Source organism: Chelonia mydas, chromosome 15 (genome assembly GCF_015237465.2).
Source record: "Chelonia mydas isolate rCheMyd1 chromosome 15, rCheMyd1.pri.v2, whole genome shotgun sequence".
NCBI classification, from domain to species: domain Eukaryota; kingdom Metazoa; phylum Chordata; order Testudines; family Cheloniidae; genus Chelonia; species Chelonia mydas.
The window spans coordinates 13,048,943-13,073,935 of NC_057856.1; the positions used below are offsets into that span (position 1 = coordinate 13,048,943).

General features: G+C 42.4%; 1 protein-coding gene across 19 annotated transcripts in view; it reads right to left on the reverse strand.

Annotated features, from left to right (window-relative positions):
* Window positions 1–24,993, reverse strand: part of CABIN1 (calcineurin binding protein 1) — a 212,816-nt gene that overhangs the window by 48,678 nt on the left and 139,145 nt on the right. For all 19 annotated transcript variants that reach the window (XR_006285947.1, XM_043529061.1, XM_043529059.1 and 16 more), the window contains one exon: window positions 1,369–1,532. Coding sequence is in view for 18 of the 19 variants with exons in the window: in XM_043529061.1 (XP_043384996.1) it covers window positions 1,369–1,532 (164 nt within the window). In the remaining variant the exon portion in view is untranslated. The remainder of the gene's footprint in view (window positions 1–1,368; window positions 1,533–24,993) is intronic.

Below are 24,993 nucleotides of genomic sequence, written 5' to 3' on the forward strand. Positions count from 1 at the left end.
ATCCACGGTGATGAAAAACAGCATTTCAGCCGCAAAGTTGACTATTTCTAACCAGAACTGGCTACAAATGCAGAAACTACATTTAGTCAGAAATGCACCAACTGTAATGTGTATTTTTATAGTATTTACCTAATCAAACCTTTTTCTGTTTTGTTTTTCAAATGAATGATTACTGAATAGATGACAATTTTCTGATTTATTACAACTGACAGTTTATTTGAATTAAGTTAAAGTCATAAAGAAAAACCCTCTTTAGTAAAACAAAAAATATCAAATGTAATTGGTACATGCTATATATACCCCAATATTTTCAGTTACAGATGCCTCACAAGGCTATAGCTTGCTCTGGTTGGCACAAGCGGACCATATTTTAGATAAGTTGAGAATACTCTAAACTTCAGTTTAGAACTGTAAATGATTATGCTGTATTTTGAAAACAGCATGGACTGGCCTGGTATAAATTTAAAGCTTTCTGTCCTCCAGTACTTTTGATATGTTAAAAATTAACATATTTTTGGCTGCAACTTTGCTGAACATGTGATCACATATACATGAATGTACTGCACCATATGCAAACTCACAGGCTCGCACACAGTGAGCTGTGTAATGCTTCCAGCCACTACAGCCTGTTGCCATCCACCTTAATTTCAATTTCTTAAAAACTTCATCCTGTACATATTTCCTTCTCAGTAACCAACTGGAATTTTACTGTGTTTTTAATTTACCCTGCAATATTTAGATTCTGGCCTTTCTACCTATATATGCAGCTGACATTAAAATGACACTCGTTCAAATAAAATTAATGTAATTAAAATTAGATCACTCCTGTAATTAGATCAACTCCTATAACGTGGCAGTTGCCATCAGCCAGTTAGAGGCTAGTCAGTCACTCAGGAATTGCAGGGACACAGGAGTGCCTGAGCCTCAACTCCTGAACATGCCTCCTGTGTCAGAGGTGAGGAAAGGGGCGGTATATGCTACTATGGTGCCTCTATGACACCTATGATTCTCCTCATATAAGAGGAATTCTCAGGTCAGGTAAGCCAGCTCACTGGCTGCTTTGTGCTGGAGGAGTGTAAAGCAGCTCTAGTAGGGATAAGAATCTGACCCCCAGAGTCATAGGTCTCAGTACCATTTTTAAGCATAGTCAAAATTCCTCAGAACCATATTAATTCACTCTCTTGAAATATGTTCTTCCTTCAACTGAAATATAATTTATGGTGATATAGATCAGGGTTTTGTTTTTATTTTTTAAAGCAGTTAAGTATTTTCCCAAAGAGACAGAAAAATGGGGGGATGAGGGGAGGGGGGAATATTCAAAATGGAAAGAAAAGGTTTGTTAAATGAAGACTAAACTTATGGCCTCACTTTCCCTGATCAGGTGTCCTCTGCAGCATGGAGGAGACTTTCAGCAGGGTGTTGTAATCCTTGAGCTGAGACAGCACATTCAGCAGCAAGACAATGGAGCGGTTCATATGAGATGCAAAGCTGCCCGGGCGGTCGATTTCATCCACGGGGATTCGCCAGATTCCCTGCAAAGAAATGAAGAGAAGAAGCCTCTAAAGATGGATCCATGGTAAAAGACAGAATAGAAAACTAAAAATATGGACCAGGTTCCTCTGTGTTCTCTGGATACTGTTTCAGCATGAGACGGGGTACAATGAATGAACTAATGCAATGGTTCTTTAAATAAGGAAATTTGGATAAGGAACAGAGTCTTACAGAAGCCACAGTACGCACCTTAGATATATTTGCCAATGAATTCCTGAAAAAGGCAAGAGAAGGTTAATTATTATGAGGGGTTTTTCTGAACCTCACTAAGTTCAAAGGTTTTAGTGTTTTGGTGTTACAGAAACCAAATCCCATTATCAAACAAGACAAGTTAGCCTATCCTTGAATGCATGAATAAAATTTTCCTGATCTAATTCAGAGACTCGCAACTGTCAGCCAGCTATTGTAGGAGTGTATCTTCAAATAGATTGTTAGCATAAAGGCGTCACCTGTTTGGAGGTTGCCAAGCATTAGCCATGGAGCAACCAACCTTTGGTCTGGTACAAATAATGGGATTCCTTACACTTCAATTTCCCCACTGGCAAATTTTAAACACACTTGTGCTCACATCCTGAACGCTAACTAAATCTTGGGAGCCAAAGGAATCTTTGGGAAAGACACCGGCGACAAATGGACAGTTATAATTAAATTATGACTAGTCAGCATGGATTTTGCAATGCTTAACAAATCTGAGGGGACTTTCCCCCCAATATTAATAAAATATGTTTAAGATGGATGTTAACCAGATTTTAAAAATTATGTTCAAACAATATCCATACATCAGTAGTGGTGGCAGAGATCACTTACTGTCTGGACTGGGGCCATCTGAATAAAAAATACTACTGTTGCTATACCAATACCAACTCTCCCACTATTTCCCTTGTTCAATGACAGAAATTCTCCAGGGGTACATCTGCAGAATGGAATCCTCATCTTGACCATGCCATTTAATAAGGTTGTAGGAAGAATCTCATTGATTTGAGAATACCTGCTAAAGAGTGAACCCTGCTTTCCAAACTTGTCCAGAGAGCAAGATGTACAAATATTGAATCTTTCATTCTTGTTTAAAGGTCTTGTTTTGCTAATTTTAGCTGTACTCTAAATGTGAGCAAAGTTCTTTAGAATTTATTACAAGGCAGAAGTGAAGAACACATGAAGAGCTGAATATCAAAACCAGCTATGGAAAAAGCCTGTCCACGGTAGGTCTGCCTCCTACTCCTTTTTGGTGAATTTGCAGTTCCACCCCATATAATTTATTTAGACATTTGTAAACCTCTTATATTTTCCCCCTATTTGGGGGCCAACTTTCCATGTTTACAAAAGAGAAGCACTGACCTGAGCTATGCATAACGCACAGAGGTTGTTCTGCAGACTTTTCCTTCTCTTGCTTTCCACAATACTCTTTTTTCCAGCCATCCTTTTTTATATCAACACTTCCCCATTCTTCCTTCTGCTTCTTCCAACTTTATCAACAAACTTAATCTCTTTATTACAGTTTATTATTCCATATACACAGAATAGTAACTATAACTGTTCTGAGACTGACCTTTGTGGCACTACTGTCACTTCCCTCCACCCTCAACTGTTACTTTTCACAAGCCTCCTCTAGGTTTGATAGCACAGCTTTATCAAGCAGCTCACTATCTAACACTTATTGACCTTGTAGATTAAAAGTGCAAAATTGCATTGAAAGCTTTCTGAATGCACAAAATAAGACGGTAGAGGGAAAGGTCTCTTGGTTATAAATATTTTAAAAAAATTAAAGTCCTGTGACTATGCTTCTTGGCTGCACCTGGATGCACCAATTCTAAAGAGGATACACAAAGAAGCAAGGTCATCAAACTGGTTCCCACCAAATCCTCAAAAGATTAGTTGACCTCAACGATGGCAACACACAAGTAGATAAAAACAGTCTTCCCAGCTGATGCAGCCGTCAAGTCAATTTATTGTTCATTTATAAATGAATCGTACGAATGGAAAGCAGCTAACTATGTAATCTCCTGGTTTGTTCTGACAGAGTCCACAACTCTCTACCTCATCTTTCACTTGCATTATGTAGCTCGCTCAGAGCAAACTTTAGGACATGACACCAGAAATCAGCTGACAATGCTTTCCCCCAGCTTCTTCCCATCTGCCCAGTAAACATTTTAACTACTTTCCCACACACACTGAGTATCCTCCGGAAAGTTAGAGGATGATCATTTTACAGGTCTCCAAGCACTCTTTGTTTGAAAATTAAAGTGTGCGGCAGGATTACCACTCAGAAAACTATCTTGCAACAGGTTATGATATCAAATCATCTAACCAAAATCACTATTGGGGAAATAACTTTCAGGCAGCATTAGACGCTTGTGGAGAAAGGCTCACCTCCACACACTTCAAGCCTCCAGAATGCTCAAGTTCAACTGAGCACAGTTTACAGTGTTACATTTCTACAGTTATGGTATCACCATATTTTGGTACTAAACAAGAAAAAAATAAATTATTCATGTACTTTGCGTAGTCTTACCTACATACATACAGATGCTACTGTGCTGAAGAAAATAATCCAGGTGCCACTTACCTGTAAACTCATCTCCTTTCAATGTTCTACAATTACAGGATGAAGAAAGAGATTTAAAGGGAAGCTTCCTCATCAACTCTTGCACTGACTTTTCATCGTCTTGCAATGAACTATACAGCTTTATACAAGTGCACTTAATTAACCATGACTACTCCCCTATGCTATCTACTCATCTTGTCTTCGGACCCAATCGTAAAGCATAAAGGAATTTGCCGTTAAGAACCAACTACCTTGCTTGCTTTCCCTCAACTGTTCTTTTGCATTGTGACATGAAAAAACACCAGATGTTTAAATAGTCAACCAGAATCCTAACAGGGCCTCCAGCTGAAGCTGAATCCTCCTCAATCTCCCAATCTGAGTTGAGTTAAAGATACATCCTCATCCAGAGTACTCCCAGAAGAATCCCACACATATACATAAAGAAGGATCTAGCCAAGCCTTCACTGGCTGTCATCTATCTCCAGGGAAAACATATTTCTCAATTCAGAACACAAGAACTGCAATAAAAAAAATCTGCTAATTTTAAAAGCCTATTTCTCAGCAGTCAAAGAATCTGGAACTCTTAACTAGAACAAAACACACCATATAGATACACTTGCTGGAGCTGCCATGGAACCAACTGGGGAACAGACAGGAAAAGTTTACTCAGTCTGACTGATGTATCATTATGTTTTCACATCATTTGAAAAGTAAATTTTTTAACCAAATATCCCCTTTAATGTACTCATACTTAACAGCGCAGACTGACAACATTTGCAGTCCTCTTCAGGGTTTCTATTACTTATAATCACTATCCAGGCCACCTGGCAGAGGTTCTCCCATCCAATCAGTCACTGAATGGAATTTATGTTCAAAACACCACTCTGTTGCACAGCTTGTGTGTGCTGGCCACCATTCTTTCAGCCTTAAGGGTCTCCTCCCTTCTGTTACAGCCAACCGAGCTGCTTATATGAAACCAAGAGAAGGAGCGAGAAGCTTTAAAAAGCTTCAAATGCCTCCAGGGTCCCAGAACTCCAAACCTCCATAAACTAACACTTTGCACCCTCCTAACGAATTTTACAATTCTGTTTTGCATTGTTAATAAAAATCTGCAGCTCAGTGAAAATCTGAGGACAACATAAAATAAACTGAAATTTACATCAAAATAAATACAACAAAGAATACTGTATTGATTGCATTGTTCATTTTCACATTTATTTCAAGCTGCTGCAGAATTTCTATTTGCTGCAGAATTCAGCACGGAAGCAAGAGGGAGGACCTTGCGGCAGTCTTCAGTTCCAGCTTAATGCAGGGTACACGAAGGCTTGTAGACAGGATTTGGAAAGTATCCATTGTGCCCATCTCAGCCATTCTGAAAACAGATAGGCAGGGAGTGCTAACTGCTCCATGCTGCTTATCTTAGCATTTTTTGAAGGGAAGGGATTCCCCAGGGTTTAGGAATATCTCTTTGGGGAGAAAAAGCTGACAGTCCTCAACAAAATGAGGCTTCTGTGGCTTTCTACTGACACTCTACAAAAGCACTCCAACAGATTAAGTATTTGAGTATTCTGGGCACAAGGCGACCTTCTCAGTATGCAAGTTACTGGATTAGCTATAGGATTTCTGTTCTTGGCAATAGCTCTTAAATGAAAGGAGTGGCCCTGGTCACACTCAAGATGTTCCTATCCAGTTGTGAAAAGCAATCCCCGGAACAATTACACTATAACTATAACAAAGTCAGGGCTCGTCAAATTTCATTAGGGTCGTCTCTCCTGCTTCCTCCCTGAACCTCTCAAGAGTGCAAATCACTCCAAAAGGGGGCAGAGATAGGGTCATGGCCCTTTCCCAGCACTGGCCCACAGAGGAGATCATACATATCAGGTAGGAGGGAAACATACTGGACTCCTGAGTCAAACAGGCTCTCTGACCACAGTTCTGGGAGATATTTTTCTTAAGGTATTTATGATACAAACTAAGACACAATAAAACTATTAACTAAACAAAGCAAACCGAGAGCCCAAACTCACCTAAAATGGAAGCAGCTAAAACAGATAATGACAAGCTGTTTGGTGCTGACATCAGAAATTGAAAATCTGTTCTGTTTCAGCATGAGATTACAGAGTATAGGAAAAGTAGAAAGGATGCTCTTTCTTCACACATCTGTCCTTTTCTAGCAAGGGACAATATTCCTTCTGAATATCAACCCCTGGCCCTGCAGATTTTGTATGGGTGAGCAAGGAAACTTGTTCTTCACATTTCCATCTCTCATACCGTCTTAACTAACATCCTCTATCCAGAAGTTACTTCTAGTATTTTCAGAAAGTGCTCAGTTGAGAAGGAGCAGGAAAGAAGAAAAAGAAATCACAGTCAAAGCTTTCAAGAGAGTGATGTGGATGAAATAGAAAGATTAAACTCAAAGCCATGTCAGCTAATAAAACCTACAGCAGCATCCAGAGGGAAATGCATACATATTTCCTTAGACAAGGTGGATGAGGTAATACCTTGTATCAAACCAAATTCTGTTGGTGAGAGAGACAAGCTCTCAAACTTGCACAAAGTTCTTTTTCAGGTCTACATATTTTCTGGTATTCATTTCCCTTTCTCATTTCTGTTTTACACTATTTGTTTACAGCCACCTGTTTCACTAAGCACTTCTCTTATCCTCAACTAGAAGGCTCTGTTCCCCATCTGGGACTCTTGATGATGCCTGGGATTAATCTCCAGGCAAGTGGAAATCTTGTGAAGACCCAGAGAGTGCACAAAAGAGTGGCAATCCCCCCACCCCACCCACAATTATAACAACATACAGACACAACATTGGGGGCAAAAGAACAGACGAATATTAGTCAACCTGTATAATAGCCTTGCCAATGAAAGCACGCTGTCCTTGGACTAATCAAAAGTCCATAACAATACAGCAAACTCTAGGTGGAGGGAAGCCATTGACTAATATTGCAACAATCCAGATCTACACTGTTCTTTATTACATAGCAGCTTAAAGTCAGGAACTGAACTCTCTTAACCAAAAGGAGTGGCCTCTGGTTGCATTAAAGATGCCCCTGTCCAATTATGAAAAGTGTGGGTCATCTCTGTGGATATTCATATCCTAAAGCTACTTTTTAAAATCTACTTCTGGCATGAAGTTTTCACAACCCCTCTCTTGCCCTCCCCATGACATCTTTTTACAGTAAGACTTTCAACATGATCCAGACTAGGGGTGGGCAAACATTTTGGCCCGAGGGCCATTTCTGGGTATGGAAATTGTATGGTGGGCCATGAATGCTCATGAAATTGGGGTTGGGGTTCAGGAGGGGGTGAGGGTTCTGGCTGGGGGTGTGGGCTCCGGGGTGGGGCCAGAAAAGAGGAGTTCAGGGTGTGGGAGGGGGCTCTGAGCTGGGGCAGGGGGTTGGGGTGCCGGAGGGGTGTAGGCTCTGGGTGGCGCCTAGTTCAAGCAGTTCCCAGAAGCAGCGGCATGTCCCTCCTCTAGCTCCTATGCGGAAGTGTGGCCAGGCGGCTCTGCGCGCTGTTCTGTCTGCAGTTGCCGCCCCTGCAGCTCCCATTGGCCGCAGTTCCCAGCCAATGGGAGCTGTGGGGGCAGTGCCCCCTGGCTGCCTCTAAACGTAGGAGCTGGAGGGGGGACATGCCACTGCTTCTGGGAGCCGCAGCACATGCGTGGAGTGGCCCCTGACGCCGTTCCCCAGTGGGAGCTCAAGGGCCAGATTAAATGTGCTGGTGGGCCGGATGTGGCCCACGGACCGTAGTTTGCCCACCCCTTATCTAGATCAAGATAAGACCTTGGATTCAGGGGCTGGAGAGTAAAGGAGTCAGGTTTGAGCTCTGTGGATTAAATGACTGGCTGTATTTTTCCCTCTCTAGCTCAACCCACTTCCTGCAGCCAACAAAGTGCAATATAGGGTAATAAATAGAAGTATCCTTAATCCTTGTTAATGGCATTGCGCCATATAGTGTTGGTCTTGAAGACATCAGTGAGCTTGCTCCAAGAGTGATAAATTCCTGCTGGCTTGGAGAGCAGAGTCCTCAAGTTCACAATCTCTGGTAACACCTAATCTTTTTTGATAAAGTAACATTTCTCTCTAATCCTTTCTTCCAGTTGCATAGTCTCCTGCAGCAAGTCATCTTTTCTTATAGTCATCTTTCCTTTTAGCTCTGTCAAGGTTCTTTCCCCACTCTGAACCCTAGAGTACAGATGTGGGGACCTGCATGAAAATCCCTAAGCTTATTTTTACCAACTTAGGTTAAAGCTTCCCCAAGGTACAAACTATTTTACCTTTTGCCCTTGGACTTTATTGCTGCCACCACCAAGCGTCTAACAAATATATAAACAGGGAAAGAGCCCGCTTGGAAACGTCTTTCCCCCCAAAATCCTCCCCAAACTCTACACCCCCTTTCCTGGGGAAGGCTTGATAAAAATCCTCACCAATTTGCATAGGTGAACACGGACCCAAACCCTTGGATCTTAAGAACAATGAAAAAGCGATCAGGTTCTTAAAAAGAATTTTAACTGAAGAAAAAGTAAAAGAATCACCTCTGTAAAATCAGGATGGTAAATACTTTACAGGGTAATCAGATTCAAAACATAGAGAATCCCTCTAGGCAAACCCTTAAGTTACAAAAAGACACAAAAACAGGAATATACATTCCATTCAGCACAACTTATTTTATCAGCCATTTAAACAAAACAGAAACTAATGCATATCTAACAAGATTATTTACTAAGTTCCAAGACTCCATTCCTTTTCTGTTCCTGGCAAAAGCATCACACAGACAGAGAGAACCTTTGTTCCCCCCCCCCCCACAGCTTTGAAAGTATCTTGTCTCCTCATTGGTCATTTTGGTCAGGTGCCAGCAAGGTTATCCTAGCTTCTTAACCCTTTACAGGTGAAAGGGTTTTTCCTCTGGCCAGGAGGGATTTAAAGGTGTTTACCCTTCCCTTTATATTTATGACAAGCTCTTTCATAATTCATCTACTGCTTCTCTCTCTTTTGATTCTCCTCTTCCATTTGCTCCTCTTCCTCTTCATCTATTTTGCAAACCAGATCCACTTTTTGTAATATGGAAATACAGGTGGGTGCAGCAAAGGCAGAGAAAAAGCTGAAACAATTCTAGTGTGTATATTAAAAACATATTATATGAAGTTTTACACCCCACCCCCCTGGTGTTTGTGTTTTGTTTTGTTTTTGTAAGGACTCTCTTGTTTTCTCTGGTTAATGACTCAGAGAAGGCTTGCCAACCCCTCTAGAATGTTTTAGAAAAATTCTTCCAATTTTCCATTTATCTTCCTGATATGGAAGAGTGAGAGATCAAAAGTGCCACGAAACAAAACATGGCATTTGATCAGCCTGTGGCAGGGGAAGAGAGGACACAGCTAATTGCCCCTCTTCCTTGCATTTCCTTTTTAAGAACTCTCAGGAGAACCGGACTACCATTCCATATCCTACCTCAGATCACAAGCAGTACATCCATATCTACATGTGTAAATACTACTACTCTTGTACTTTTACTCACAGCATTTGGAAGACTTACATGTACAAGGTCAGGATTATGCATAGCCCAGTAGCATTAATTCTGCAGAAGAGCTGCCGGACCAAAACGGTGGTGTGAAAAAATTGCTCAGCCTGCCCCCACATTAAAGTGTCTGTGGGAAGGAAATAGTAAGGGAAGAGGGCAGAGAACCTACACTTTGAGCTTCTCTGTTCCAAACAACAGCAATTTTTTAACATGAGTTTTAAATTTAATATTTTCACTTCCTAGAATTAACATAATTTTACAAAGCTGAACACACTGTTACTGTTTACATGGAGTTAGATTGGTTTTTACCACATGAAAAGCACACCCAAACTATCTATTCAAAGAGTGTGAGAGAGAGAGAGAAAGAGAGATCAGACAGTGGGGGGAAAAGGGTAAGAAAAGATGAACAGTCATTTCCTCCTGAATAAGCAATTATCTAAAACTAGAAATGCCTTGTTAAGATGATGAGTTAAGGGTTCAGGCAAAATTAGTGAAACACAAACTGAAGTCTGCAGGTAGCTTTTGTGAATGTTGGCTTTGGTCATTTGCCACAGTTGAGATCTAGGTGTATTTTGCTCACAGAAGCAGGAGGCTGGAGTTTTTACTCAAAATGTTCCAACATCCTTGTGAAATTTCACAAGGATCTCAGCGGAAATACTAAAATATACTCTTTTCATGGAAATGCACTCGATCAGTAAGGGACGGGGACAATGCAGCCATTCTGCTCAGTGGCTGCTGTAGAACAAAGACCAGGGGGAGGAGGAAAGGAAAAATAATTCAACTTGTGCTGTAACTTCAAGTGCTGTCCCTATGGCCGCTCCACTTTAGGTCCATATACACCCATGTGCTTTTGGTCAGAAATTTTTGGTAGCAATGTATGTTTTGCCTGTGCACAAGTCCTACAGATCCTCATGCCCCATACCGAGGCTACATAGGGCTGCATAGGCGGACCACCCTTCATTCCTTCTCTACCACAAAGCCCACAGAGGCGGCTCCAAAGCAGAGTGGAGGAGGGCGGGGAGCGGAACACCCACTGAGGGACACATCTTGAAGAACTCCAGTTACTGCACAAAGGGAGTAATCTCTCCTTCAAGCAATGTCCCTGTGGGTGCGCCACTTTAGGTGACTCCCTAGCAGTACCCCTTTAAAGAGGTGGCAGCTTCAGAACAGAGTCCATCGCTGAAGAAAGAACTGCGTTGCCTATTGCAGCTTCTAATCTTGCTGCATGAATTAAGCCACAGCACATGGAAATTGTGGGCACTGAGGACCATATTGCAGTCCTGTAGTTTTCAGCAACTGGAACATCTTTGAGTAGGGCTACAGATTAGAATGTGATCTAGTAGAGTGTGCAGTCACTCTTGGGGAGGTCGAACCTCAGGGAACCCATAAAAGGCAATAATGCATCCAGAGATCTCTTTAGAAAGCCTTTGAGTGGAGACAGGCATTCCTGTAGACCTATCTTCAGTGGAAACAAAGCGTTGGGGGGGGTGCGGTGTGTGTCTTCCTGAGAGGCCTCATTCTGCCCAAGTAAAAGGCTAACAAGGCTCTTAACATCTAGAGCAGAGATTCTCAATCAGGGGTCCAGGGTCCCCTGTGGGGCTGCGAGCAGGTTTCAGGGAGTCCTCCAAAATAAACCAGAGAGCAAGGCTGGTGTTAGACTCACTGGGGCCCAAGGCAGAAAGCCAAAGCCCAAGCTCCGCCATGTGGGGCTGAAGCCAAAACCTGAGCAATTTAGCTTCACATGGCCCCCCGTGGCTTGGGACCCCGGGTAATTGCCCTGCTTGCTACCCCCTAACACCAGCCCTGGCTTTTAATCTACTGGTTATGCAGAAAAACAGTTGCTGTAGCACAGGTGGGCCACAGAAAAAGGTTGAGAACCCCCATCTAGAGTATGAAGAGCCAACTCCTGTATAGACTGATGCCACTAAGAAGAAGAAGAAAAAAAGGAAGATGAACAGTTTGGTTGATAGGAAATTCAGAGGACACCTTAGATAAGAACTTTGGATGAGGTCGCAAAGATATTTTCTCCTTGGGGATGGAAGGAAAGGGAGCATCTGCCATTAAAGCCTCCATCTCCCTAACCCTTTCTGCAGAAGTGATGGCCACCAAAAAGGCAATCTTCATAGACGGATGTAGCAGCAAGCATGTAATCAGTGGCTCAAAGCGCTGTTTCATGAGAGGTTAAGAACCAGGTTGAAATCCCAATGTGGAGCAGGGGCTCCAATCTGACGAAAAAGATTGATAAATCCTCTGAAGAATTCTCAGTGTGGTTGGATGAGTGAATACCGAGCAGCCTTCTAACAACGCTCTGAAAGCTGTTATTTCCGCTAAATGAACCTTGATGGAACTCATAGAAAGGCCGGAATTTTTTACTTCCAACAGGTAAACCAAGATTAAGGAAAGAGACAACTGGATAGGAGAAAAATGGTGCTGGTTATATGAAATGTGTTATATTTTCGCCATTTTTGAAGGCAAGTATGCCTAGTAAATTCCTTTCTGCTATTTATCAGTATCTTTTGTACTTCTGATGAACATGTGGTCTCTAGTCCCAAGAACCATTGCAGAATCAGGCTTCTAGTTACAGGACATTCAAATGGAGCCTCCAATCTGCATCCTGAGACAACAATCAAGGTTTGATCAGGAGCTGCTATGGATGGCAAGAGGTGAGATAGATGGGGTAAGGAAACCAAACTTGTCATTTTGATTGCACCAACTTGGCCAAGACTTTGGCCTGGTTCTGTCTAATCTTGATAAGGAACTTTAAGAGCAATGGAGTTGGAGAATATGCATAAAAATACCCATAATCCATGTAATTAGGAAAACATCTTCAGATCGGGGATCGAGCCCGCATCTGGAACAGAATTTCCTGCACTTTGTGTTGGCTGCTATGGCAAGAAGGTCGATGTCTGGAAATCCCCAAGATAGGAATACTTTGTTGAAGACTTGAGTCCAACTCCCATTTGTAATTTAGGGAGAAATATCTGCTCAGGTCACCTGGCATGGTGTTTTGTACACTCAAGAGGTAAGAAGCCGAGACCACCATCCGATTGGCTATGCAGCAGTTCCAAACCTTTATCACTTTGGTGCAGATTGAAGGGGAATGCGCTCCTCTTTGATGATTAATACATGCATGCTATGTTGTCGGTCATGATCCTGATGGACTTGTTTTTGACTAGGGGAAGAAAGTGGAGGCAAGCATTTCTGACTGCCCTTAATTCCAACAGATTGATGTGCAAGTGCTGTTCCTGTTGTGACCATTTGCCTTAGACAGCGTGAGGGATCAAACTTGCTCTCCATCCCAAGAGGGAAGCGTCTGACGTTAATATGATTGTATGGGGATTCTGGCTGAACAGGATTCCTGAACGAACTTTGGATGGATTAATCCACTAGGTGAGTGACTGTAGGACCTGTTTGGGTACAGGTACATGCTTGTTGGGTACATAAACAATCTGAGCTATTCCTGGAGACATCAAAGATGAAATCTGGCATTTTGTGTCATAAAAACACAAGCTGCCATGTGTCCCAGAAGTTGCAGACACGTCCTTGCTGGAACTTGAGGGCTGAACTGCACTCTGTATAAGATTCTTTAGAGCAAGAAACCTGTCCGAGGGAGATAAGCTCCACCCATTATCGAATCCAGATGAACTCTTATAAAGAATAATTGTTGTATTGGGGTTGTCAAGTGGCTCAAGAGCATGAGTATCAACCATAGGGTAGACTGTTAAGAAGCAGGGCACACCCCCCAAATTGGTTGTCAATTCTATACTTAGATTTCTCCAATGAAGTATTAAGTGAAAACTCCTCCGGCACTTTAACAGCCTAACCACAGAGTTTCAGGCAGACTGGAGTATCCAAAGGGACTATCTCGCCACCTAGGCATGCTTACCTTTGTGATAGATGGTCCCTTATAACAAAAATCACAGCAATATTCAGGTTACTCCCAGTTTCACAGGACCAGTCATTTACCCCAGGTCAATTGCACCCTATATCTTACACTAAAGACAAAACTTGTAGCCAATCCCATAATAAAGTAACTAAAGATTTATTAACTAAGAAAAATAAATGAGAGTTATTTATAAGGTTAAAGCAGGTAAACACACACACACACAAATGAGTTACAGTCTTAGTTTTCAAAAGGTAATAGAAGTTTCTATAATAAGCAAGCTCTATATGTCCTTCGAGGTAGCTCATGCCAAGCACTGGCGATCTTTTGCTTACACTTAGTAACCCTTGCCCCTCAGATTCCAAGCAGAATAAAGACAGTTCCTTCTTGTTAGAGATTTTTATCTCCCTTCCCACAAAGTTCAAGCTGACGTGATGAGTTTACATGCATGTCTCCTCTTCATTCCAGGGGACCGATGTGGGGAGAGGGAGAAAGGAATCCAGTTAACAAAGTCTTTGTTATGTGATGTTCCACAATAGCTCATTTGGTTTCAATGGGTCTTCTTGATGAGCAGGACCTAACACTTTCTGTAGGAAGCCTGCATTTTACATTAATTAGCGCTTCTTTCCTGTTTGATTACTTACACAATCACAAAGGATTACAATGCAAACACTTAATGTCACCTTATAACATGTGGTACAGATATTATAAGTGAGATTGATACATTCAGCATCCTACAAGCGTTTCATAAAGACTAAACACATTCTTATAAACTTAATATCTATTTTAACAAGACTAATACACAGGTGAGCCACATTGGTTTCCAGCTATGTATTAGGTTTCAGAGTAACAGCCGTCTTAGTCTGTATCCGCAAAAAGAACAGGAGTACTTGTGGCACCTTACAGACTAACAAATTTATTTGAGCATAAGCTTTCGTGGGCTACAGCCCACTTCATCAGATTGCATAGAATGGAGCATACAGTAAGAAGATAGATGTGTGTATACACACACACACACACACACACAGAACATGAAAAGGTAACGTAAGAGGCTAATTAATTAAGATGAGCCAGTATCGGCAGGAGAAAAAAAAACTTTTGTAATGATAATCAAGATAGCCCATTTAGACAGTTGACAAGAGGGTGTGAGGATACTTAACATGGGCAAATAGATTCAATATGTGTAATGACCCAGCCACTCCCAGTATCTATTCAAACCCAAGTTAACGGTATCTAGTTTGCATATTAATTCAAGCTCAGCAGTTTCTCATTGGAGTCTGTTTCTGAAGCTTTTCCGTTGCAAAATTGCCACCTTTAAATCTGTTACTGAGTGGCCAGAGAGGTTGAAGTGTTCTCCTACCGGTTTTTGAATGTTATGATTCCTGATGTCAGATTTGTGTCCATTTATTCTTTTGGGTAGAGACTGTCCGGTTTGGCCAATGTACATGGCAGAGGGGCATTGCTGGCAAATCATGGCATATATCACATTGGTAGATGTGCAGGTGAACGAGCCCCTGATGGCATGGCTAATGTGATTAGGTCCTATGATGGTGCCACTCGAATAAATATGTGGACAGAGTTGGCATCGGGCTTTGTTGCAAGGACAGGTTCCTGGGTTAGTGTTTTTGTTGTGAAGTTGCTTCAGGTTGGGGGGCTGTCTGTAAGCGAGGACTGGTCTGTCTCCCAAGATCTTTGAGAGTGAGGGATAATTTTTCAGGATAGGTTGTAGATCTTTGATGATGCGCTGCAGAAGTTTTAGCTGGGGGCTGAAGGTGACCGCTGGTGGCATTCTGTTATTTTCTTTGTTGGGCCTGTCCTGTAGTAGTTGACTTCTGGGTACTCTTCTGGCTCTGTATTAGTCAGTGTTCAGCTGAGGTCTCGGGGCCTTGGTAAGAGCTGGCACCTGATCTGCCAGCGTCACAGTGGTCAAGATTAATTTCTCAAGATTTATCTGCACGCCTAGACTTCAGAATAGTAAAGCTGTTTGAACTGCCAACCATACCTCCTGATACAACTGACCCTTGAGGAGCCAATTGTCAAGGTAGAGAAAAGACTTATTCCTAGACAACAGAGGTAGGCAGCTATGACCATGATTTTTGAGAACAACCTTGGGGTGGATGACAGGCCAAAGGGTAGGATCTGGTCCTGGTAATGATTGTGATTGAAAGTGAAATGAAGAAATCTTTTGTGAGAAGGATGAATCGCTATGTGGGAGTAGTCATCTTTGAGGTCAAGGATCGCAAACCAGTCCATTAATTCCAGGGAGGGAACTGTAGCCGCTAGGGACTCCATTCTGAATTTTAGATATCTGACATGCCTAATATTGGCCTCCAACCCTCATTTTCCTTGGGTATGAGAACATATCTTGAATAGAACCCTTTCCCCCTGTGTTGAAGTGGGACTGGCTCTAGGGGGTCCTAGACTTAGGAGTGATGAGATCTCCTGTGTTAGCAACTGCCTGTAAAAATGGTCCCTGAAGAGTGACAGGGAAGGAAGTTGAAAGGGCAGGGTGGAAGGAAATTGGATTGTATAACCTGAAGTAACAGCCTCCACTACCCATTTGTTTGATCTTATGGGCTCCCAGCTTGATGAAAGAGAAAGAGGCAGTGTCCAAATTGAGGAATGGGGGCTGTCTTGTGCAGCTGATAAAACCTGGTCATTGGGTAGTCTGGATTCTCAATCAAACCATCAAAACTGGCATTTAGACAATGTTGCAGGCTGGGATAAAGCAGCTGAGGTAGTTGCAGGCTTTTTCTTTGTAAACCTTGACCTCTTAGCCAGTGGTTCCAGTAGCCTACAGAAGGTAGAAAATTGAGCCAGGTGGGATCTTTGTGCCAATTGAGACCTGCTATATTTCCATTTGTTTGGAGACATCTCTATCCCTAATGACCTAATTGTTGCCCTTCAGTTCTTTATGGTATGAAGAGAGTTGTCCATGGAATCTGCAAACAGCTTCTGGCCACTGAAAGGTAAATCTTCCACAGTTGATTGCACCACCTGTGGAAATCTGAACTAAAACCAGGAAGCTCACCTCATCACTACTGTTGAGGAAGTAGACATAGCTGCAGTGTCTACTGCACTAAGTGAAGTCTGCCGTGAAGTTTTAGCCAAAAGCTGACCCTTCTTTATTATGGCACTGAACTATTCTCAATGTTCCTGTGGCAAATGGTCAATAAAAGCATTAAACTTCTCGTAGTTCAGGTAGTCATATTTTGACATCAGCACCTGGTGGGCAGCTATTCTGAACTGAAGTGCTGCTGCTGAAAAGCTCGTGTGATCAAACAGGTCCAGATGCATCTGGTCCTTATTATAAGGGGTGGCTTTTTGAGTATGCAACCTGCCCCTTTCATTGACTGCATTTACGACCAGAGAGTTTGGTGCTGGATGAGAAAATAAAGACTCAGAATCCCTGACCAAGAAATAGTTTGTTTTATTTTTTTTCTTTTAAACATCAGCCCTTCAGAATGTAGGGAGGCACATGATGGAGTATGCCAGACTTCATTAATGAAGGAGGGCTTCATTAATGGCAGTGCCACTTGTGCTGAGGAAGAAGTGTGCAGCAGCTTGTGATGGGAATCCTGGACTTCTTTCAGGGCAATTTACAGAGTGTTAGCAACCTGCTTCATCAGGTCCTGGACTCTCCAATCAAAGGGGCAGGGGCGCATGTGCAACTAAATGTAGCACCCACAGAACAAACATATCTAGTACTGTCAAACTGTTCACCTGGAGTGAGAACGTGCCTGGAAGACACTGACCAGTGCAGGAGGTGGTAGAGATGCACTGCCTCAGGAGGATCTCTGGGAGGGATTGTGCCTCAGGTAGGCATAATCCCTCCTAGAACTTCAGGGAACACAGGAGCAGTATTCACACTACACCATCCTTTGGATGGTGCAGACTGCTCCCCACTAGTTCATCAGGTCAGTGCCACAGGCCAACGTGTGTGTGTGAGGTGGCTAACCTCTTGAGAGCCTTAAGAGGTAGTCCCTGTGCTTAGAGGAATATAGGGACCACTACTGTGTCTAATCCTTGGTTCCTTGCACCATTCCCCCTCACTTCCATTTGGGATGGGGGAGTGGGAAATGAGAAGATGAATACATATGAAATAGTGGGACAAGACTGTACAACTTTCTCTCTTGTATATGCAATGTTTTCTTTTTGGCAACTGGTAAACACCTCCTCAAACAGAGGATGAATTATGGATTAAGACTGCTAAACAACATATTCTTGTGCAATTTGATTCTTTTCTACAGGCTGTGACTCCTTGATACAAAGTTATCTCTGAGCTGTTTCCTTCTACCTTTTAGGGCAGGACAATATCAAAGACTTTTGCCAACATATGATTTTTTAAATTAAATTTTTATACCAGTAAAAGCCCTAGCATAGGGGCAGTTATACAAGCAACATCTCCTCTAAGAGTGTTTTAGTGGTACAAGTTTCAGAGTAGCAGCCGTGTTAGTCTGTATTCGCAAAAAGAAAAGGAGGACTTGTGGCACCTTAGAGACTAACCAATTTATTTGAGCATAAGCTTTCATGAGCTACAGCTCACTTCACTGGATGCTCACGAAAGCTTATGCTCAAATAAATTGGTTAGTCTCTAAGGTGCCACAAGTACTCCTTTTCTTTTAGTGGTACAACTATACCAGCAAATCTATTCTACTATAGGTTAGGCCTTAAGACGAATCGGAAGTCATATAATGGGGGAAAAGCATGTCCTCTTCATTCTGCATGAATCTAGTAATACAGCAGTCCTGTGCATGTCATACAAGCAACACAACATGCACACTGAGACCTCATGAGAAGGAAGGATGACATCAGTTGATATGACACAAATTCAGTTATGCAAAACCGATTTCAATCACAACATAGCAGTTATATTTGCTATGCAGCTAGTCTTTACTCCCTACAAAACAATTCTAACATACGCAATTTTCAAGCTTATACAGAGTTCTTCTTCAAGTCTGGGAAAGGTAAACAGACTCTCTCCAGGTACACAGAGTACCTTTCCCAAACCTAAAGAGCAGCTCTGTGTAAGCCTGAAAGCTTGGTCTCTTTCACCAACAGAATTTGATCCAATAAAAGATATTACCTCACACACTTTGTCTCTCTAACATCACTCTATATTTAATATGGACATTTTCCACACCTGTCATCATCAAATTGGATTGCTGTAGTATGCTCTATACTAGTCTGCCGTTGAAAACTGCTTACCTTGGAGGTGACAGAAAATGTAAAAGCCTGCTTGCTTTGCAGTGTTAGCCACAGGGAGCATATTATACTGGTGCTCCAAAGACTTCTTATTCACTTCTGAGTGCAATTAAAGGTATTCACAGCAATTATTATATTGTCTGGGTTCTAGCTACAACAGACCAACCCTTTCGCAAAGGGAGGCTGAGACAGCCAAGATCAGCTGACATGCACTCACTCATTGTCCCTAGATTTGAACATCTCAAAAAGAATGGTTACTTACCTTATTCTTAAAAGAAAAGGAGTATTTGTGGCACCTTAGAGACTAACCAATTTATTTGAGCATAAGCTTTCGTGAGCTACAGCTCACTTCATCTGATGCTGTAGCTCACGAAAGCTTATGCTCAAATAAATTGGTTAGTCTCTAAGGTGCCACAAGTACTCCTTTTCTTTTTGCGAATACAGACTAACACGGCTGTTACTCTGAAACTTACCTTATTGTTGTGCACTGGTAGGACACGTGCCAGCTCCACGTGTCAGGCTTCTTATAGATTTGTTGACCAGCAGGGTCCATTAGGGCTGCACATGTACCCCAAGCTTTCTCATGCACCCCCACCCAAGGGCATAAAGGGCGGAATGGGCCCAACTATCCCTCGGCCAATAAAGAATTCCAGAAGAGGAAGATGGGTTGTCCACATGGATTCCACAACCCATTTCAAAGAATGAGTACTTTATGGTAAATAACATTTTTCTTCAAGTGACTGTCCACCTAGATTCCACTCTTGGTGACTAATAAGCAGTTGTCTGTTTGCATAGAGATGGGTACTAGAAGTTCTTCTTAACCAATGACTGCAGGACAGTTGCTACCAAAACAGAATCTGATCTGGTAGCCTCTGCCAAATAGTTTCTTGTAAATGTGATTGAGCTTCATGTAGCTGCCCCACAAATTTCAAATATAGGGACTGTCACAGTAACAGGGCTAGCTGCACTTCTGTCCACTTTCTGGTCATTTTGAATGCAACCTCTCCGGTGTCAGGCCTTGTGCCTTTACCTATCCCAGGATGGATTTCCACAATTCTCACATTCTTAGACAGGGCCCTGGGCTACGTTACCCAGTACTCTCACCCTGAAAGTCCAAATGAGTTCAGACACTTGCTGTTCCTCTCTTTAGCAGTCTGACTGGTATACCATGACAAAACATCTTTCTTAACATAAAAATATTGTTTATTTTAAACCATGGGGAAAAGCCCTGTAGAAAAAAAGGATTTTAAAACACAAGACTTAAAACGCTACAGACTTACTATCCCTTGATAACCATGGGGAGGCCTAACTTCTTCAGACACCCCAGATGGTTCTGTCTCTCAGCCTGGTTCCCCCAAAACTACCCCCCCCCCCTTGAATGAGAGAGTCTAATTCCTGCTATCCTTCTTTTGAAATCCTGGTCCTTTTCTTATCCTGGCTTATCTTGAGCCATTTTTGCTTTCCTGCTTCCTCCACCCCCTTATTAAGATAACCTATTATATTCAAAATATAAACATCTCAATAACCAGGTCAACGTAGACTGTTATTAATTTCTTAGAGTAGCTCCGAATTCATCACAAGGACATTTTTCAAACAGGCAGCAAAGATTGCCAGAATGAGCTCTAATGCAGCTAGCTGGATCTAACATGTTCTTATATAGTTGGAAACTCATTCTGATAATATTTAACTGTAAGGCAATATTCTCATGACCCTTTTATAAAACAAAAAGCCACAAGGAGTCTAGTTTGAGCCCCATCTGCCCTTTATGTCCTTGGGTGCATGGGGACCCAGGGGACACTTTTACACCAAAAATGGAATTCATGTAGACAATCACTCAAGGAGCAGGGTGTTTTTAATTCATGGCCATATGCACTGAAATTCAGTTATCCCGTTGGTCTCACAGTCCAAATCTGTTGACGTTTAGCCCACCATGTGAATCTTTTGCCTGAGGAATAATGGTGGGTCACTTAGGTACAAGTGATCATGACTTGAATAAAGTCCAAACCAGTAACATATACTCTTGTTGCTTTATAAGGCCAATTCCACCAAGCTGAAAACAATCAGGAGTCAAATCCATTAAGAGAATAATTTAAACAGAAAATGTGAAAAACAATTCCCAATTATCAAAGAACATTTTACTACATGCCCAAAAAGTACACAATCCCACAGTTGTGAAAGGGAGCCACACTGGTTAAAAACCACAGCTGGGCTTGGGGGGGAAGTAAAGGTGGCTGTAAAAAAAACAACAACACTCCCCTCCACCATCCCACATACATAACAAATGGAAGAAAGACGAAACTGGTAGTAATAACTATAATCCAGTACCTAGAGAATGGGAGAAAATGGACAAGGAAAGCAAAAGGACATAAGGAGAAATCTATAGCCAGCAAACTTAAGGACAGTAAGAAAGAGGGTTTTTTTTAATGTTATATCAGGGGAAAAAACTAAAACTAAAACCACTCCAACAAAATATAGCAACCACAAAGAATGTGCCAACAAAGAGTTTCCAGTTGTACTCCTGTATCTGCCTCTGATCTTTCACCTGAGAAGTAGCGAAGGCAGTTGAAAGAAGACAGGGCAGTATGAACCATAAGCTGAGAAAATCAGGAGAAAAAGATGTTTTGCAGAGTGATTCTGGAGCTAGTGTAGCAAACGGTGAATCCATGCAATTTAGCAGGTATCATTAACTCTAGACCAAGACGTCAAGTTGTAGGTGCTGGATTAATCTGCTGTCACAACACTGGAGGAAGTTAGGAAGGAGTGAACATAACGCAAGCAGGAATTTAAAAAAAAACAACAAAAAACGGATTTGGTGGCTCTCCCACCCCATTCCTCCATGTCTATAGAAGACTACAGTGCTCTTGACAGTGGAAGTGGTGACTCCACTGGTGACTTGGGGAGGGTCACATTCTTGTGGCTGGACTGGCCACCAAGGGAGCCATGAAGGGAAGCTTGTGCTGCCAGACTACACTGAAACCATATATATGCAATCTAGTCCCATAGCTATCTACATTAAAAGCCACCACAGGGGCATGGAAGGAAACTGGTGGTTCCACAGAAACATGCAGTGGAGGGAGACACAGTGCCATTCAGGGTCATGCATCTTTGCCCACTTCTTCTCTTCTCATCACCTAGTCAGATATCCCCTCCTCCCTACAGGTTGCAATCTAACCAACAATTAGTGGATTAATGAACTGGACTTTTGCCTGGGACACAGGCTGAAATGTAAATTAAGTCCCAAGTGAAATATATTTTTTGCCTCAGTCTAGTTCCTAAAGAACTTTAATCTAGATCTCAAAACCACCACACAATACTGCATTATTTGCTCTGCTTATTGAGGACAGATGCCTTAAGATAATACCATGAACATTCCAAATTTGGAATGTTGGGGTCAATTTGCTTCCAGCATCATTTGGAAGACACAATTACCTGTAAAGAAATACAAGGAAATGACAACAGAAGGGATCCAATGTTTGAAAAATAAGAGGACAACAACAAGCTAGAAACAAAAAAGTTTTATAGTTTAGTCCAAGGATAGAAGAGCTAAAGGCTGGCAATAGATCTCAAAATGGTACATCTAGCCCAGAGGTGGGAAAACTATGGCCCGTGGGCCACATCCGGCCCGCAGGACCCTCCTGCCCGGCCCCTGAGCTCCTGGCCCAGGAGGCTAGTCCCTAGCCCCTCCCCTGCTGTTCCCCCTTCCCCCCAGCCTCAGCGCACTGCGCCGCCGGCGCAATGCTCTTAGGGGCCAGGCAGTGCAGTTACAGAGCTGCAGCCTGACCCGGTGCTCTGGGCGGCATGGCTGTAGCACCGCCAGCCACTGGTGCTCCAGGCAGCACGGTAAGGGGGCAGGGAGCAGAGGGGGTTGGATAGAGGGCAGGGGAGTTGGGGGAGGTGGTCGGGGGCAGGGGTGTGGATAGGGGTCGGGGTGGTCAAAGGGCGGGGAACAGGGGGTTGGATAGGGCAGGAGTCCCAGGGGAACCATCAGGGGGTGAGAAGCAGGGTGGGGTCAGATAGGAGGTGGGGGCCAGGCCATGCCTGGCTGTTTGGGGAGACACAGCCTCCCCTAACCAGCCCTCCACACAATTTTGGAAACCCGATGTGGCCCCCAGGCCAAAATGTTTGCCCCTGATCTAGTCTCACTCCCCAAAAGACAGTATTTCCATCCCTACTGGAATAGCAGCAGAACATTGCACAAACGGAAAATAAAGAAAAATATAAGACACATGTGTTCAAAAGGACGTGGAGAATGATACAATCTATGGAATGTCCAACTGGGCCAAGATAGGCATCCATTTTAGGCAAAAAAGGGAAGAATTGGTTTTTTTGCAAAAAAATCAGCTCATGTTCAGGTGGATTTGATCAGATCAATTAATAGAAAATGCTTGATTAATTATAATTAATAGCAGCAATGATCATTTATAATATATTAACAATATAGTAACAAATAAATATATTGACTTATTTATTATAAATTTAGCTTTATGTAAAGGTGCATGTCACCATCATATCTAGACATATTCCACTGATTCACTGAAACCATCCAGTCTCAGTGCTATTATACTACAGGTAAAAGAAGTACTTATCAGCATGAAGAACAGTATTATTCATTGAGAGCTAAAGTGAATTTTTAATTTGAACCTTTGAATGATGCAAAACCCCTTATCCTCAAACACTGCAATGTAAGCACTGCACTATTAGGGGGTACCTCTTCCTGTTATAATAGTCAATCTAGCTGATCAGAAAGTGTTCCAGCACATGTGATTTGAAGAAACTGTCAAATGCATATTTTATTACCTTGAATATCTGAGTTTTTGACATGCTATTTGAGCTACTTAATATAATACACAGGCTGTAACAGACAAAGAAAATTTTACCAGTGAAAGGACTAAGAAATTCCTGTGCACTGGTTGCCAGAATGCCTAGAAGAGTCATCTTTTACAGAAGCTTTCCAGGTAGGGTTTTTGGTGTGCCATTTTCACACCCCTCCCCTCTGATCAAACAAAATGTTCTTTCTAAGGTAAATGCTCTTCCCCCCATCTGCCAATATCCTGAATCCCTATATTGGAGCCTGTATGGCCAGGCCTGCTTTGAACCCCTCAATTTATAGAACATCCTCTGCATAACAGTGAGCACTCTAAGACACAAAGTTAAAGAGAACAGGAGTACTTGTGGCACCTTAGAGACTAACAAATTTATTTGAGCATAAGCTTTCGTGGGCTACAGCCCACTTCAGATGCATAGAATACATCTTTTTGCAGATACAGACTAACACGGCTGCTACTCTGAAAGTTAAAGAAGCGCAAGATTATGAAGGTCTGAGAAAACAAAGAAAGCATTTCAGGTGATGTTACAGTTTTCATCTCTTCTGTATGCTTATATAAACGTATCACCAAGTTGGGCTCCGATCCCATCAGATATCGGAAGCCAAACAGGGTTGGGTCAAGTCAGTACTTGTATGGGAGACCTCAAAGGAAAATTCATGTGCTGTAGAAAGCGATAATCATTCAGTCGCTGATTCTTGAATCAGTACTAAAGGAATGCCACAGCAACACATTATGAGATTGCGCTGGAGGAGGTCTCACCCCTCGGATAAAACACAAAACAGAGGTCCTGACCACGTGTGGTTAGCTTCTATGGCAGTTTTCATGAAAGAAAAACATTTATACTGCATCCTCCACAACAATGTCACAGAGCATCTGATAACTAAACTCAATCAAATTATCAGCACTGAGGCCTGGTCTACAGTACGAGGTTATTTCAGAATTAGCTGAGTTAATTTGAAATAAAACTAATTCTGTCCACATGACCAAACTGTTTTTTTCGATTCAAAGGGCTCTTTAATCCGGTTTCTGTACTCCAGCTCGGCAAGTGGAGTACCACTAAAATAGAGATCGCAGTTCCGGGTTACAGGTACTGTGGACGCAATTCGACGTTACTGGCCTCCGGGAGCTATCCCAGAATGCTCCCTTGTCCGCTCTGGACAACACCGTCAACTCCGATGCACTAGCCAGGTAGGCAGTAAAAGGCCCGGGAACTTTTGAATTTCATTTCCTGTTTGGTCACCGTGGTGAGCTCATCAGCACAGTCCACCATCACAGGTGACCATGCAGAGTCCACCATCACAAGAAACCATGCAGTCCTGGATTCGCAGATGAGCTCCAGCATGGTCCAAACGGGAGGTACGGGATCTCATTGCATGTTGGGGAGATGAATCTGTTATGGCAGAACTAAAGTTCCAAAGAAAGAAACTCAAATACGTACACTAAAGACTCCAGGGCCA